This window comes from Caretta caretta, chromosome 8, assembly GCF_965140235.1.
Source record: "Caretta caretta isolate rCarCar2 chromosome 8, rCarCar1.hap1, whole genome shotgun sequence".
NCBI lineage: Eukaryota > Metazoa > Chordata > Testudines > Cheloniidae > Caretta > Caretta caretta.
The window spans coordinates 52,293,112-52,309,934 of record NC_134213.1 but is presented as its reverse complement, the minus strand read 5'-3'; the positions used below and the strand labels follow the sequence as shown (position 1 = coordinate 52,309,934).

The 16,823-nt window shown below is 36.5% G+C and overlaps 2 protein-coding genes across 11 annotated transcripts in view; one reads left to right on the top strand and one right to left on the bottom strand.

Moving 5' to 3' along the window:
- RALGPS2 (Ral GEF with PH domain and SH3 binding motif 2) overlaps positions 1-16,823 on the bottom strand; it is a 277,132-nt gene that overhangs the window by 75,143 nt on the left and 185,166 nt on the right. For all 9 annotated transcript variants that reach the window (XR_007358002.2, XR_012669645.1, XM_048860736.2 and 6 more), the window contains 3 exons: positions 3,956-4,093; positions 3,385-3,475; positions 1,268-1,335 (listed from right to left, as the gene is read on the bottom strand). Coding sequence is in view for 7 of the 9 variants with exons in the window: in XM_048860736.2 (XP_048716693.1) it covers positions 1,268-1,335; positions 3,385-3,475; positions 3,956-4,093 (297 nt within the window). In the remaining 2 variants the exon portion in view is untranslated. The remainder of the gene's footprint in view (positions 1-1,267; positions 1,336-3,384; positions 3,476-3,955; positions 4,094-16,823) is intronic.
- Positions 8,214-16,823, top strand: part of ANGPTL1 (angiopoietin like 1) — a 32,686-nt gene continuing 24,076 nt past the window's right edge. Inside the window, exons 1-2 of one of the 2 annotated variants that reach the window (XM_075131492.1) lie at positions 8,214-8,347; positions 8,492-8,666. The gene's annotated coding sequence lies outside the window, so the exon portion shown is untranslated. The other variant, XM_048860741.2, reaches the window with a different exon arrangement.

Genomic DNA, 16,823 nt, shown 5'->3' with positions numbered 1-16,823 from the left:
TAAGAACAAGCTCCATTCCCAAAGTGTTCGTAACTCTGAGGTTCTACTGTATAAGGATAGCTAAGCACTGGAATAGGCTACCAAGTGAGGTTGTGGAATCCCTGTCATTGAAGATCTTTAAGAACAGGTTAAATAAACACCTGTCAGTGTCAGTATAGGTATACTTGGTCCTGCTTCAGTGCAGGAGGCTGGATTAGATGCTTTCTCAAGGTCCCTTCTAGCCCTACATTTCTATGATTTTAAGATTCTATGTACCATAGCATTTTCTCTTACTAAATACCCTGAAGCTAAATTTTAATAACCATTTTCCTGTAAAAAATTGTAATGTTGAAAAGGTTTAAAAATAAGCTAACTGTGCATTATTTCAGAGAGTAAATTGGCTCACAGGCCCTGACCTGTGGTTACACCAGTTCCTTACATAGCCTGAATCTTTTGCTAGTTAACCAGATGTCTTCTTTAATAGCATTTCTTTTATTATATATTAGGAGCAGTTCCTTAACATATTAAAAATGTTTATTTTAAAAAAATAATTGTATTTTCAGTCTGAGTAGATTTTCAGACCCACCCAAGTGAATTAAGAGCACAAGTCCCATTGAAAATAATTTGAACCTGTGCTCCTAAGGGTATGTCTACACTACTCACTGGATTGGTGGGCAGAGATCGATCCAGCGGGTGTCGATTTATCATGTCTAATCTAGACACGATAAATCAACCCCCAAGCACCCTCCCGTCGACCCCTGTACTCCACCGCTGGGGGAGCGGCAGCAGTCGACTCACCGGAGTGAAGACACTGTGGTGAGTAGGTCTAAGTATGTCAACTTCAGCTACGTTATTCAGGTAGCTGAAGTTGCATAACTTAGATCGATCCCTCCCAGGACTAAGTCACACAGACTCTTGAAAATCCCACCATAAAACATTTTTAAATGTACATTTTATATGCTGCAAATCAAACAAGAAAGAAAGAAAGAAAGAAAAGAGGAAAACGGCATTTAAGAGGAAAACGGCAAATATGAAGCTATTTAGTGTGACATGACAGACAAATATTTAAATTTAAAGTTAACTTTCATATTTAAACCAAGGAACTGACTCAGTTTCCTATGACAACAAGAGTCTACTTACAGAAAAAATTTAGAATTTTTATGACAAATACATTTTGTAAATCTTTTATTACACTTCACTTTTAGGAAAATATTTTTTGCACTAGTAACTCAAAGGCAGTAGAGAATGGATTTCAAATTTTGATGTCTTCTGGTAAGTAAGCATTTACCTACTAAATCTTCTCTGGAAGCAGCAGAACGAGGGGTGCTGGTTCCTGGCTCTATCTTTAATGAAAGCCTGCATTAAAAAAGGAATAGAAGTTAAAGTGTTAATTTATCAGAAACCTGAAGTCTTTTAATGTAAAGCTTTCAAAGCTAAAATATTTTCTGGCTTATGCTGCAAGAAATTTTGCTACCACAAGTGTAAGAAAGGCTATGCACATACGAGGAATTTCAGATATGCATATCACTCACATAGCAATCAAAAGGAGGCAACAACCAACCCACTTTTTTTCTTTTACTTATCCCAATTTCATATTTATTGTACTTGATGTTCTGCTTTCTACAGCAGTGATGGAAATAAAAAGGCATGTGCAGGAGTCCCAGAAGGCAAAACCATTTGTTATTCCCTGTTTTAATTTGTTCTGAAACCCCTATAAGTTTTAACCAATAAGAATAGAAGAATGGCCAGACTGGGTCAGATCAATGATCTGTCTAGCCCAGTACCCTGGCCTTCTGCCAGTGGCCAGTGCTAGATGCTTCAGAGGGAGTGAACAGAAGACAACAAATTAATTTAATAATTTATACCATATTGTTAACATTTTACCAGTTCAATATAGCTTCATGAAAAAGGAAACTGTTTAAGTACTTTTTCTTCTGAGATTTATTTTTAAGTAACTATCTGACCCTTTGTTACCCTTTTTTTTTTATTAAAGTTTCTGACCCTTCACCTGTCAGAGAAAAGGGGTAGTTTTCCGTCAAAAAGAAAGAAAATGCTGCAAGATTTAAGTATCAGTTGGTTTTCTCAAAGTAGTATGGCCTTCTCCTTTCACCTTGAAGAGACTAAGGTTATCATCTCCACAATTTTCTCAGTATACAAAGGTATATGCACTGCTAAAATCATATTCCTCATTCAGTCAAACCACATGACTCCACTGACTTTGCCTAGTCCATAAAATGAACATAGGAATTGCTACTTTGGATCAATTCACTGTATCTTCTAGTCCAATATCTAATCTCTGACTGTTGTCAGAGCCAGATGGCTCACAAGAAGGTGCAAGAATCTCTAATGAACACTTATAGAATAGCTTCCTTATGTGGAATTTTCTTTCTAGCTACCACCAATGGTTGGCTTATGCCCTGAAGCATGAGGATTTATATCCCTTATAATCTTTAACCTCTCTCATAAACCTATGGATGTTCTATAGTTACTTAGATACATGTAGTTCTTTTTGGAATTCTGCTAAGGTCTTGGAATCAATTATATCTTGTGGTAAATGATTTACACAGGTTAATTAAGTGTTGTATAAAATGTAATTTCCTTTTATCAAATGTAAATGTATTTCTTTCCATTCTATTGGATACCCCTTAGTTCTTACATGAAAAAGTGTAAATAGGAGTGCCTAGTTTACCTTCTCTATACCATTCATTACTTTGTATATCTTTATTACCTTATATCTCCTCTCCAAACAGTTTCATCTTTCCACTCTCTCCTCATATGCAAGTCTCTCCTTGCCTCTTATTTTCACTGTCTACTTCTGTATCCCCTCTATTATGCTTAAAGGATTTTCCAAATGAAAATCCATATTTCACTCTGCAATTTTAATTCTATTGTTACAACACCTAAAATTCCTAAAATAGAGTAATGAAAAAAAACTCTATTCTGATCAGTTTGTTTACTTTCTGCCTTCAACAGCATTTTGCAGTTTTACAGCAGAGTAAAGATACTATACTGTATTTTTTCCAACTTTAATGTTTAATTTTCTTAAATATCTATGCCTCAAACAATAACAGAAAATAAAATGTTTAAAGGAAAAATTTAAGTCACGAGTACTATTGGTTATTTTCTAACTCTAGTTTCTTCTCAGTCTCCTTACAGTAAAGGAAGAGAGACTTATGAAAATAACAGGTTTCAGAGTAGCAGCCGTGTTAGTCTGTATTCGCAAAAAGAAAAGGAGTACTTGTGGCACCTTAGAGACTTTTTATGGAAATAAGAGTGGCAGCCTTGAAGTTGGATTTATTTACCTAAATGAAAGCAGGCTCTCTTGCCTGCTCATTATTGTATTCAATAGGTTTCTGTTACATAAAACTCACTTTTTTAAAAGGAAATGTAGAATTTCATACTTACTTGTAATTGTCATCTTCCACAAACTTTTGTAGCTCTTCTATGTATTGAACTGAGTTCAAGTATTTTTGTACATGAGGCAAGAGAGGAATATCTAGAGAAGAGGCACTATATCAGTTATCACTATGTCATTCATTGTTAGACACAGGGTTTTTCTTGAAAACATCTGTATACAAACAGATATTTCTCTTGCTGTCTTTAGTTGCGGCCATAAAATACAACGATCCCTCACCACTGTTTAGCAGTTTTTTGTTCCCCTCATCCATAACCATGCCTGGGCTAACCTCCCCTGCACCCAAGGAAGGCCAGATTTGAACATCTTCACAGCATGTATTTTGAAAACACAGAAGAGATAAGTAGAGGATAAGTAAGTCTCATTCTATCTCTGCCTGCTGACAGGAGAGGATAACCCAACAATTCCAGAACTTGGTTTTAATAGGATTTATGGTTTTAGATGGGAATGGTACATTAATTGGTTAAGACTTATTAAATAACAGCACGGTAGAAGATGAACATTTTTATTTAATCAGTTGCCCTCAGTAATATTGCAAAAGAAATAAATGAGCTAGATTACCATATTCACAGGACTGCTGAAAATCTGAAATTATTCTAAGTATGTTGTTCATTAAATTTGATCTCTGCTCGCTTTCCAGAATGCTCCCTGTAGATGGGTATGCGGAGTCAATATATGTCAAGTCCGAGAGATAAATACCTGAATGAATAAGATTAGAGTGAGTATTTCCTTTATTTATATGTTTTAAATTTAAAAGAAAAAGCAATTATTGAATTTGAATGTACTTCTGCTCACACTTACTAAGGATCCACTGTGGCATTTAATCTTTGTCTTGCTACAGGGGCAAAGGAGAAAAAGCCCTATGCCTGCAAGAGCTCTTTGCTGGTTTGTGCCTCAAGAAGGCACAAACAATATTGCTTGGAACTGCTGTGCCACCCCTTGGACGATTCAGTAAGTTCTCCCCTTCATCTCTTGTCCAGTGGTTTTGCCTTACTCCTTTCTCAGCCCTATTTGCAGTGAACAGCTCCAGCAGCAGTACTAGCCCACTTAAATCTTTGTGCTTTTTGAGTATAAGGACTTGCATTCTCTTCACGGGGCCAGGCACAATGGAAGGTTGGAAGCTTTCCTTGTGTATTATACAGGGACCAGGCACAATCTGACCTTTAGTCTTTGACAGAGGAAGCATATAACATTTCAGAATCTGCAAAGTAAGTATCAAACTATGTGCAACTATGCCAGGTCTCATTTCTAAGCTTCTGTCATCCCAATAATTAATCATCATTCACTTGACAAGCCTGTAGTGGTATTCAACACAGAATGTTCAAAAACATGAACTTTGTTAAACATTTTCAATGTGATAAAATTTAATAAGGTGTAAGTTTTTAACAGGGGAGGTTAACTAACCATTGGAACATTTTACCAAAGGTTGTGGAGATTCTTCATCATCAGCATTTATGAAACCAAGATTGGAAGATTGTTTTTCTAAAAGATATAATCTAGTTCAAACAGGAATTATTTGGAGGAAGTTCTATGCCTGTTATATATAGTTATCAGACTAGATGATTACCTTCTGCCCTTAGAATCTATGAATATTTAATTCCTCCAACTCAGCTGTGTTGAAACAGACCAACAGAAAAATCTCCCTTTCTCTGCCAGCAAAAAGAAAAGAAAAACTTCTCAAACTGCAGGAACCGGGAAAGTGTTTGCTAGGCAAAGAGTATACTCAAATTGAAATCTGATTAGGACACTTGGATTAACACCCTCTCCCCATAGGTGATGGAACTAGGGCTGATTGGGGTGGGGGGGAAGAGGGGGTTTGCCACATCCCTGGGCTTGAAGTGGTTTCCATCATATACAGGGTCCACATTTTGCTTCAATGGCTCTCAGCACCCCCACTATACAAACTGTTTCAGCACCCCTGCCACTTCCCCACACTTTGTAAAAGCTCTATAGGATCTTTAATGATGATGAGTGTTTAGTGCCTTAATTCCAAGTCTCATCTTTAAAGCTTCCATCTTCTTCCTTCACCACTGGCAGCTTCATTATTCTCTGTCCCAAATGCTCACAACTCTGGAGTTAAAGCAAGCAGGATTTAACAGCAGCATAAATGTGTGGGAAGAAGGAGGGGAAAAAAAAGCAGTAAAAGACGACATCAAAGTCCATGTATTCCTCTCCATTTCCATTAGCCTTGTCCCAGCCCTGACCATTTATTGACACAACAAATGCAACACTACTCCTTCTCACCAACACGACTCTTGCATCACATTTCCTTTAATTCCCTTGCATGTTGGAAGAGGGGCCCTCACTATCTACAAATAAGGTGGGTGAAGAACGGACTGTAAGGAGTGGAAAAAAGGCTATTGAATTTCATCTTCATCACAAGACTGGCTGAGTTATCAGTGCAAAGCCTCATGTTTTGTGTGGGGATGGGTGAATTTCATTCTAAATATATACATGCCCCAATATAGCCACACCATTTTAAAATTCATTTTACTAATAGCTTATTGGTTACACAAGAATTCAAAAGTGCTGAAAAGATGGAACCCTGAGTTTTTCTCTATCAGGGATAGATATAATATCAAACATCTGTCTAGGGTAAGGGCATGATGGTTATGCATGGGGTTTTATCCCCTTGACATTTGCCATTATTTTTTATTCATGATTTAACAGCAGGCTGCTATTTATCATAACTATCCCTAATGCCTTTTTCCACTAAAAACCAGTAAGCAAAACTGTGCACAACTATGGGAAAAAGGAAAGTCTTTATTTCTGGTAAGTTTGAGGACATTTCTCTCAAATTTCCTCATTTTGGATTCTGCAGTAGCAAATGCTTTTGTTTCAGCTGCTCTTCTACCACACTGGTTGCATAGATCTCTTCTCTTGGCTTGAACTTTATGTCTTCTATTTACCACTTCTACATCTACTGTTGTTTCAGCATCTGGTAAGAGTTTCTCATGGTCTGCACATTTCACTGTAGGGATGCTCTCACATACTTTCACCCCTCCCCCCACCCAGGAGATATCTATATCATAAGAAAATTTGACTGCTTTGCCTATATTCGGCTCGCTAATCCGTCTTTACTGTGACTATGCTAACACTGTAAACTTCTGAGCAGCTCGATGCTGCTACCACTTAAAAACAACCTGTTACAGAAATGATTTCGTTTCGTCCCCCAAGATACAGTCTGAAGTGCAGGACAGGCAATATCCCAATATAACAGACCCTGCAGGGTGAGAAAAACTTCATAGATTACCCTTGGAATGGGGAAAATCTCAGTTTCCTACTGAGACAAAGCACTCGCTTCTAGCCCTGGAAGGTCTCAATACATCCAACCTTAAATTCAATACTTTGTACAAAAAAATTGCTATTTTAGGTAATACTTATGGGACTTCTAAAATTAGTTATATGTTTCTTTTCTCTGAGACCTGTATAATTAGGGTCAGAGGAACCCAAAAATGTTTGGCTTTACAGGTGGAAGAACATTAAAAAAAACACACTTAGTTGGAGCAGTGATTGTGTTTGTACAGCTCCTAACACAGTGGAGCTCTCAGTCCTGAGTGGGGCTTCTGGGCATTGCTCCAATATTAATATACAAACAGAATCTGCATGCACACAGAAGCAAGTTAAAAGCCAATTGGCTGAAAGGTGACAAAAAAGTTCATAGAAAGTTATTAAATAGAATCTGACATTGAATTTAATTTTATTTTCATCTAATTTTTAATTCAGGATTTTGTATTCTGCTAATATTAGAATATTCATTTATTAAAAGGATAAATTAATAACTGTCAGAAATTATTATTAATATTTATATTTTGATGATACCTAAAGGCTTTAACCATGTTGGGTCTCATTGTGCTAGGCAGTGTCCAGGGATAGTTAATGAAAGTCCCTGCCCTGAACAGTGTACTATCTAAAATAGAAAGAAGGGTGAATAATGTTTACTGGTTCAAAGAACAGAGATCCATAAGGAACAAAAGTGTAGTATTGGTTATGAGTTTATGGATTAGTGAACAGATTATTTCTGGAAGGAGATATCTAAATTATTTCTTGTTTAAAGTTAAGTGACAGCCTTTTTATCTTTAGCACAATTAAGAATACCTTTCTAGAGAACTCCTCTGCAAAATACAAGATCCTTGGACCTATTTATCAAATCTAAAACAATTTTAAAAGAAAAAACAAACCATAGAATTTAATTAATTTGTCATTTCTGAAGAAACTGACAACTGCACTAAACAAAACCCCAAACTGAATAGACTCCTGTACACAAACTGCCAAGTGACAGAATTAAAAGCTGACAACGGTATCCTTCATTTCTTAAAAGTATGTAATCCATGTGGCTTCTACTTCTTTTAATACTAATCAGATGGTTTCAAATATTCTAATACCTACTCAACACCAAACATAGCTTTAACATTTTCCACATGTTTCAGAGTCTTTGTGAGTGTAACAACAGCTAAAACTGTTTCTTATTAAGTGAACTTCAAGAATTGAATGTGACATTCTGCTCAACATTCTTCTAGACTATAAATGGTTCATTTTTCCTGTTGTACCCAGTCAGTCTGCCTCTTTTATTCCTGGGAACACAAGTTGAGTTCATCAGTCTGAAAGAATCTTTCTTCGAAATGAAGCCCAGTACTGTAACAACTTGAAAGGCATCTTTAGGCTGTGAAATAAAATATTAGTTTTGTAATTGCCTGCTGAACTCTTGCACAGACTGTTTCCATATAGTGCCCTCCCTCTAACCAGCAAACAATCTTTCCTTGTCCATAGCTCTTCAGCCTCCCCCTGCCCTTTCATAAAGGCTATGATAGGAAATCCTAAGGAGTTTTGTTTGCTCTTCAGTGAGTTCACAGTGACATCAGAAGTGGGCTGAACAGCTAAGTCTAGTGCGTGTTTAAGAAAAGGAAAACTGTCCAAGCGTACTGTATATGGAATCTGGGTCAGCTGTAGCTGGTTAGTGCATTTCTGCATGTGACAGTAAGACACAGCAGCTTCAAACACACTACTATCCCTTTTTCTGGAATAGAATACACTGGAACTTCAGTTATGTTTCTTAGATTTAGTTAGCTTGATTTTTTTATTCTATTAAATCTGCAGGAAGACGATCAATTCCTTAATACAGTTTGGATCTGACAGGACAAGAAAAAACGTTTTCACTAGAACTACAAATTAACAAACAAAAACACTGGTAACACGAAGAAGAAAAAACAAGTTGACTTCTGGATTTTTAATCTACTGTAGAAGCCAAAAGCAGCAGCAAAATTTGTTTTTGGTAAGTTTTCTATTTAACCTTAATTGCAAATCCACAGGTAAATTATTTGCAAGCAAGTCTACATGTGGATGTTGTGTGTGTGTGTGTGTATATATATATATATATATATATGCAATTCTGCATGAGACTGATAAATTTATGTATACAATACTATCCTAAAGAGTTATCTGACAACTCTCAAACATTAAACTAATTTCTGTAGCATCTGATAATAATCATTAAAAACCTCTATGACGCTGGAACAGTTTAACATAGAGGAAAATCATAACAGCATGAACCAGTTCATTTGTTTTGAGTTGTTCTGAAATACTTTCTGGTCAAATTTTTATTCTACTGCATCTGCAAATTTTATTTTAGGTTAGCTTAATGACTTAGTGCACATATATGGTTATAGAAAATCAGCAGATATACTAAATAATTTTCTTTATGCTATGTAGTTAGTGTATCTTGAACATAATGGGTAACACCCTGGCCCCATCGAAGTTAATGGCAAAGTTCCCATTGACTTCAATAGAGCCAGGATTTCACGCAACTTCACAGAGTGTACTGGTAGCTAGCACTACTAGAGCTAGAAAATGGATATCCAAGTAAAACCATTTTAAACGAAAACAGACCAGCATAATCAACAACTCAAACAGTTATTAGTACACATCACTCCAACTAATATGTTCTATTAGGGGAATTTCTATCTAAGACTACTATTTGCATTTTCTCTATTAACAAACAATTATTCCAGCTGTACAAACAAACATGAATATTAGCCATATATGGGTTCAAAACAACATTAAACCTGTTACTTGCCCGACAATCAAGCTGTTTAATTCCAAATTCTTGAAGCCAAATACTCATATTTTCCTTTCCTTTAAAAGCTTTAACTATGTATAATAAAGGATAGCTGTATGTACATTTGGCTAGTGGTGTGTTCCCAATGCATCCACAAAACTACAGGACTAAAATTTAAGAGAATGAAAGTTAATTACTGAATGACTGGTTAAATTGCAAAGCCCCTGAAGTGTTTCATAAATCATATTGTGAATCCTAGTTTACAACTGCATTTATGCTAAATGGAGAAGCACTTAAGGTTTTTATATTTGAAAAATCAAAATGGTTAAACTTGAAATCTAGTTATTAGGACTGAAGAAAAAAGCAGAATTAAAAAATATCAACAGTTTAAACGAAGTGTACACTTTTCATCTCTCCCTATGCATTTTTCAAGATGGATAAATAGATAAACATATTAAACCATCTAGAACAATGGAAAAGATATAAAGTAACTATTTGTATTTACCAATCCTCAGGAATCACCTGCAGATTAAGAGACCCCAGAGAAAAAGCTAAAGGGAAATGTAAGTGTGGCAAAAAAAGTTTTTGGATAAAAATAACTATGGCATAAAACAAAAGTCTTAGACGTTCTTGAAACCTGTTCAAATTCTTTAAAAGGTAAATGACTACTTTTTCTAACACTCCTCTGGCTCCCGTTATAATACGCTATGGGGTGTAACCAAGAAAGCAGAATGTCATTGGAATATTTACACTGTGTGTTTTTGAAAGTAGTCTTTACTACTGACACACTTAGTTACTTAAGGTCTTTACTGCACACATTTTAAAACAGTTCCTAAAATCTCTCAACTTCTGAGTCAATAATTCTAGAGTAATATAAAGCTCTATATAAAGCAATATAAATATGTTTTTGGACCCTAAGCTCTAGTATTTTGCTCTGAAGTGTTTATTTTAAATAATCAGTAGAATATCAGTATTTATAGTCAGAATATTTTGGACCTTTTGGAACTTGTCACTTCTGCCAAAAGTTACATAACTGTTACCAAGTTTACTCAGACAGCAATAACTGGTTTTAATTTGCTGTTCCTCAGATGTGCTGTTATTAATCTGGTCTGTGAGAGGTATATACTGATTAATGAACTAAAAGTTCTTAGAGCTTACCTACTGCCAAGTGCAAAATGTTTTCAATATCAGTTCTGCAGGGAATTTCTAAACATGCGCAATGCTCACCAGTCTAGTATTTCTGCTTGTTAAAAAGTTACATGGAGGTAATGTAGTTGCAAGCAAAACTTCTGTAGTTGCAAGCAAAACTCCAGGAACACAGTGACTTTTGAATATGAATAGCTTACAAAACAAAACAAAAAAACCCTGAGGATTTCATTGATGTTTTTGCTAAATTGTCATAATATATGGCATTATAATCTTTAAAATCCTCCTCTGCAGAGAGATTTTCTTTCAATTGTCAAGTTTCCCTGCTGAAAAAAAATTCTTTATTTTAAAAAACACCTGAAGATTTTAGCCTATTTTGAAAATAGCCTTCTGTTTGTCCTAAGGAGTATTTTGAGTAGAAATGCTAAACATAATTCTGTTGTGCCACTATAGTGATCTGACACACAAAATACAAGATTGTATTATTACTGCATTCTAGTGAACACAAATTTAAGTAATCCAGTTATATAGTCCAAAGTAGAGGCACTTGCTGAACAGCAGCTTGCCTACACGGGGAAATTTACCAGTAGAACTATACAAATATAATTATACCAGTATAACTGCCGTGTAGACACAGTTATTCCAGGATAAGAGTGTTTTTTTTTGGTTTAGTTTGTGTCATTTTGAAAGCAACATAAAATAAGCCCTTTCCCCCAAAGCCACTCTTATTCTGGAATAAGTATGTCCACATGGAGAATTATACCAGGATGGTTCTGTGGGTAAATTTCCCCACATAGACATTCCCCAAGAGACTTTTCACTTCTTTTAACAAGGACAAAGCTGTTCACATGTGTATAACAATAAGATGAAACACTCATAATGTGGACAAATAATTTGCTTTGTTATGAAGCTGTGCTTCTTTTTCTTCTACTGTGCGTGTTCATAAAGTATGTGCACATGTGTGCACTTACGACTAACTTCCTCTTATTATTTAAAATGTGTCTACTATTTAAGACTGCATCTTGTTTTAAATGTGAACTCTAAAGAAAGTAAAGAAATGCACTGATAATATGTTTTCCACTCAAACATGAAGGACAAAAACCTGTCCTCAGATATGCATATTAAATTTCCATCAGTTTCAATAGCAGTAGCCTATGCATATCTGAGGGCAGAATCTGGTCCTAAAAAGTAGTATGAATTAGCAAAATCAATCATCCCTACTAAGGAAATAAAATCTTTAGATCTTCAAAGTCTATCCTGAGACACAAAATACAAGATGTAACTAAAATATACAAAGTAATTAGAGAGGATAAAAGAACAGGACTAATTTCATGCAATTGAAAGACCACTGTAAACCTTAAATCAACAAAGCTTGGAAAATATGTAGTCTGTTAGACAGATCACATTTAGTGAAATGACTTAACCAATGTACATTACAGTTTCTTCCATGGTTTCATAATTCTAGTATGCTCAGTATGAAAACCACATCAGCTCAAATCAGAACAAATAGCTTTCTTTGTACACAATTCAAATATACTGATTACAAAATTATACTCTCCACACCTACTACACTGTGCATACCTCTGCCTGCACTGATGTATTTAAAAGATATGCAGTATTTGTTTGGGTAACATGTCATAACCAGGGAGAAACCAATGCTACACTGCAAATGAGAAACTGGGTTGGGTTTGGATTTGTTTTTTTTTAAGTTGGTAACAAAGAACATTATTCCTAATTAAATAGCAGCTTTGTAATAAATAAACCAGAAGAGGAATTTTGAAATAAAAATAATTAAAGGTGAATTGAAATGCTTTGTTCTGCATTTCCTTTTAAAATTGAGTCTGAGAAATGTAATGGTATTCTAACTCAAGCTCTATTCACAGTACCTGAATTTTTCTGCTAAAATGCTCAACAATATAACATACAGTGCAAGAGCCCTGTGTGGCTCGAAAGCTTGTCTCTCTCACCAACACAAGATGGTCCAATAAAAGATATTACCTCACCCACAATATGATAGCTAATATTGAGACAAATAACATTTTATTTGCTTGTCTGCAGACTCAGCAAGACACTACTGCACTAGTTTACATTCAGTACATTTTCTTCACAGTCGTAAGGGTTCAAAATTTTTTTTAAAAAAATCATAGTAAATACTCTACAGACTGTGACAGGAACACCAGAAAAGTGCCAGGTGAGTATACCACCAACTTCCAGCACTGACTGGCCTCTTGTTTGAGATCTTTAATCTCTGGCAGGATACCTGGGCACAGTGAAACATTACAAATAAATGCATTTTAAATCAGAGGTGTTTGCAATCTCTTACTCTTCGCTTACTTGTCAAGACCTGAGTTCAAGCCCTTGGAGTTCTATATTTCCCTTAGAGTTGCAGGCATTTCTAGACCTGGATATGAAATTCATATAATTGATTTGCTTAAAAAGTCTATTTTTTTCCTATAACAGTTAATGACACCACATAAATTCTTCAATCTATGACTGACCAGTACAAAAACCCTTTCATTTTATATCTTATTTTTAAAACGTATGTGTCATTTTTAGGTCATATTTTATTATCAATTTTGGATTTTTAAAGTTTTTAAAACACAGATGTTTGAAAACATTTCAGTTTATCTTTAAATAAAACCATCTGATCTGTTTATTCAAGCAAGAGATGAAGGCTACTTAGGAACATAACGTAAGAATGCCCATACTGCAACAGACAAATGTTCCACCTAAGCCCAGCATCCTGTCTTGTGACAGTGGCCACTGCCAGATGTTTCAGAGGGAATGAACAGAACAGGGCAACTATTGAGTAATCAATAGTAATCTGACTGCCAGATGCTGGGACTGGACCACAGGGGATGAGACAACCCTTACATGGGTACTTATGGGTATTGAATTGCTTGGGGTGTTTAATGGTAGAACATTCTCCAAGCAGTGCCTGTTAGAACGAATGTGCATCCCCTCCTAACCCTCTTCTCACCATTTCCAAATGATCTGAGGGTGAAGCTATATAATGGGGCGCTGCACCCACTACTGCCTCAGTTCCTTCCACCACTAAGCCAGTAGAACCATAATAGGACTCTGAGAAGAAGTATGAATATGCATAGTCATCTTGCAGAACTCAAGTTACAAATAAATAACCTTCATTTCTTCAAGCGGCTCTGCATATTTCTACTAATTTGTAGTTTGACAAGTAGTGCTGAAAGCTCGGGAGGTGGAACCAGAGAACCAATTAAATAATAACCGAGGCAACGCTCTGCCAAATTTGGCATCACCTTTCAAAGCTACATTGAGAGCACGAATGTATGTACTGATTTCCAAGTAGCAAGCCTGCAAATTTCTCCAATAGGAACATGTTTAACACAAACAAGAAATGCTGCTACAGCTCTAGTAGAATGAGACCCTACAACAACAGGCACAGGAATTTCTGCTAACTTGTAACATTCAATGATGCATTGTTTAACCCATCTGGAAATAGTCTCATCAGATATCAGAGGGTAGCCGTGTTAGTCTGATCAGAGTGACCCATATGATTCTTGACAGAAGAAACAAAAACAATCTGGATGATTTCCTAAAACTCTTAGTTCTATTTAAATATTATGCAAGAACCCTTCTAGAATCTAAAGCAGGTAACACGGATTCCCCTTTATTAGCATATGTATTTGGGAAAAATATTGGTAAATTAGTTTTTTGATTAATATGAAATCATTTTCAGTAAAAATGTGGGATCAGGTCTAAGAACCACCTTAACTTTATGCAAAATCGTAAATGGCTGGTCAATCATTAGGCATGCAATTTGCTCACCCTTCTGGATGATGAATAATGAATAGTTTTAATAGATAAATAAACGAATGAATACTCAACTAAGGGTTCAAAAAGGGATTTCATGTTAGATAACCCTTTCATAAACCATTTACCTATACTATGCATAAAAAGCAATCTACCATCAACAGAAATATGGTTAAGCCGAGGTAGCTGCCAGGTGAACTTTTAAAGAACAACTGGATAACTCTTCAGATTTTAAGTCCATTAAATACTCCAAAATACAGGGAATGAAAGCTGGACTAGAGACTCATATTTCCCTGCATCCAAACAACAAATCTAGACTGTTTTAAAAAGTAACACTTGCTAGCAGACATTTTTCTAGAACTGAGCAGTACGTTCTGCATCAATGAAGAACGGGGCTGTTCAAGATTAGTCAAAGTCTGATAGCCAAATTAAGAGGCTGAGGATCCAAGAGGTTGGCTACACTTACATTTTATAGCACTCTAACTTGCTAGCTTAGGGTTGTGAAAAATCACGAGCCCTCCCCCCCCAGCATGTCAGAGCGCTTTAAAGCACCAGTGTAAACAGGCTCCAAGCGCTCGGAGCTAATCCCCTTGTGGAGATGGATTACCAAGAGTACTGGGAGAGCTCTCTCCCAGCACTCGCTCAAGACCATACTCGCACTTCAAAGAGCTGTCACAGGAGTGCTCCTGCAGCAGCACTTTGAAGTTTCCAGTGTAGCAATGACCCAAATAAAGGAATTGGCCTTGTTGCTGAAACAAGATATCTGGAAACAGAGTGCATGCAAACCCTGTCTGACAGCTGAAGCACATCACTGCTGGCTTGGTCAATCAGCATAATTCATGCTGCCCTGACCTGACAAATCATCTTTGCTGCTTTCTGAATTACTGGAAAGGGGCAGGGGAAAGTACAGAGAAGGCCACATCCCCTAATGCAGAAAGCAGACATGTGAGGTGGAATGACTGTCCCTTCCTGCCTTTAAACAGAGGAGAGAACAGTTTTGGCTGAACCTTGTAGCAAGCTGGTCTACGTAGGGGCAACACCATCTGGAGAAAATGTCTTGCACTATTTGGACCTTTAGGGACCACTTGTGCATCTGAGAAGTGTCCCTGCTGAGACTATCTACCACCACGTTGCCCTACCTTGCTAAATACAGGGCTACCAGATAGACCAGTCTCATAATTTGACTGCTTTGGCACATAACTGGAAGGAGTGAGCACCTCCTTGTTTGTTAGGCGTAGCACACTGCAGTTGCATTGTCCATCACTGAACTAAACAACCTTCCCCTCTATATTAGGAAGGAAATATTTGAGAGTCAAATCAAAGGGGCTATTCACTCCAACACATTTATAACCAAGTTGGTTTCCTGATAAGTCCTGTATATTCAAATTGTAAGGTGACCTAAATGTGCTCCCCATCTGTTGTTTAAAGATCTGAAGTTATGGTGACTACTGGTGAAGGGGTATTGAAGAGATTATCTCTGAGAACATTTGATCTGTCCATCCACCTCCTCAATAAATTTAGAACATCTTGAGGCATGGTGACAAAAATCTGAAGTCTGTCTAGATTGTGTTTCTAGGCTTGAGATATCCAATACTGCATCAGCCTCATTCTGGGATCAGCAAACAGAATTACATAACTGGTAGTAGCCATGCCATGCAACCAATGAGACCCAGGCAGATCACTTTCTGGGTTTGACAAGTTCATATTTCCAAAACAGACTACACTATTTTCAGAAAACTGTCCTCTGGGAGAAAAGCTTTCCCTACTACCAAGTCCAACACAGAAGCTATTAAAAGAATTCTCTGGGATGGACAGAGATTCAATTTTTTGATATGCAGAAGCAGACCTAGATCCAAAAGGAGGGAGGTTATAAAACTGATGTAAAGAAACAGATCCTTGCATGCAGCAGCCTTCAGCAACCAATCATCCAAATACGGGAAAACAAAAATACTGTGTTTCCTCAGATGTGTTGCTACGAGAGTAAGGCACTTAGCAAAGATTCTTGGCACTGTGGACAGGCCAAAGAGGAGGACTTATTGGAAATACCATTGTGCTACTATGAAATGAAGATATTTTTGATAACTATTGGACAGAAATATGAAAATATACAGCCTTTAAATTGAGAGTTGAGAACCAATCCATAATTGCAGGTGAGGATATAATGGAGGCTGAGTTAACATAATAAGTCAAAAATTCTAAATGTGTCTGTTCAATTTTCTTAAATCTAAAATTGGATGGAAACACCCCCCTTTCTTATCTACCAGGAAGTACCTTGCATAAAAACCCTGACCCTAGAAATGTTTGAGTATCTTCTTGACAGTTCCTATCAGGAGCAACTTTTGTACTTCCAAAAGTAGAATAGCCCTGTGAGTAGTTTCCCTGAAAAGGGTAGGAGAAGGGGGTAATTTTTCTGAACTGAATGACACAGCCCTTCTCTAT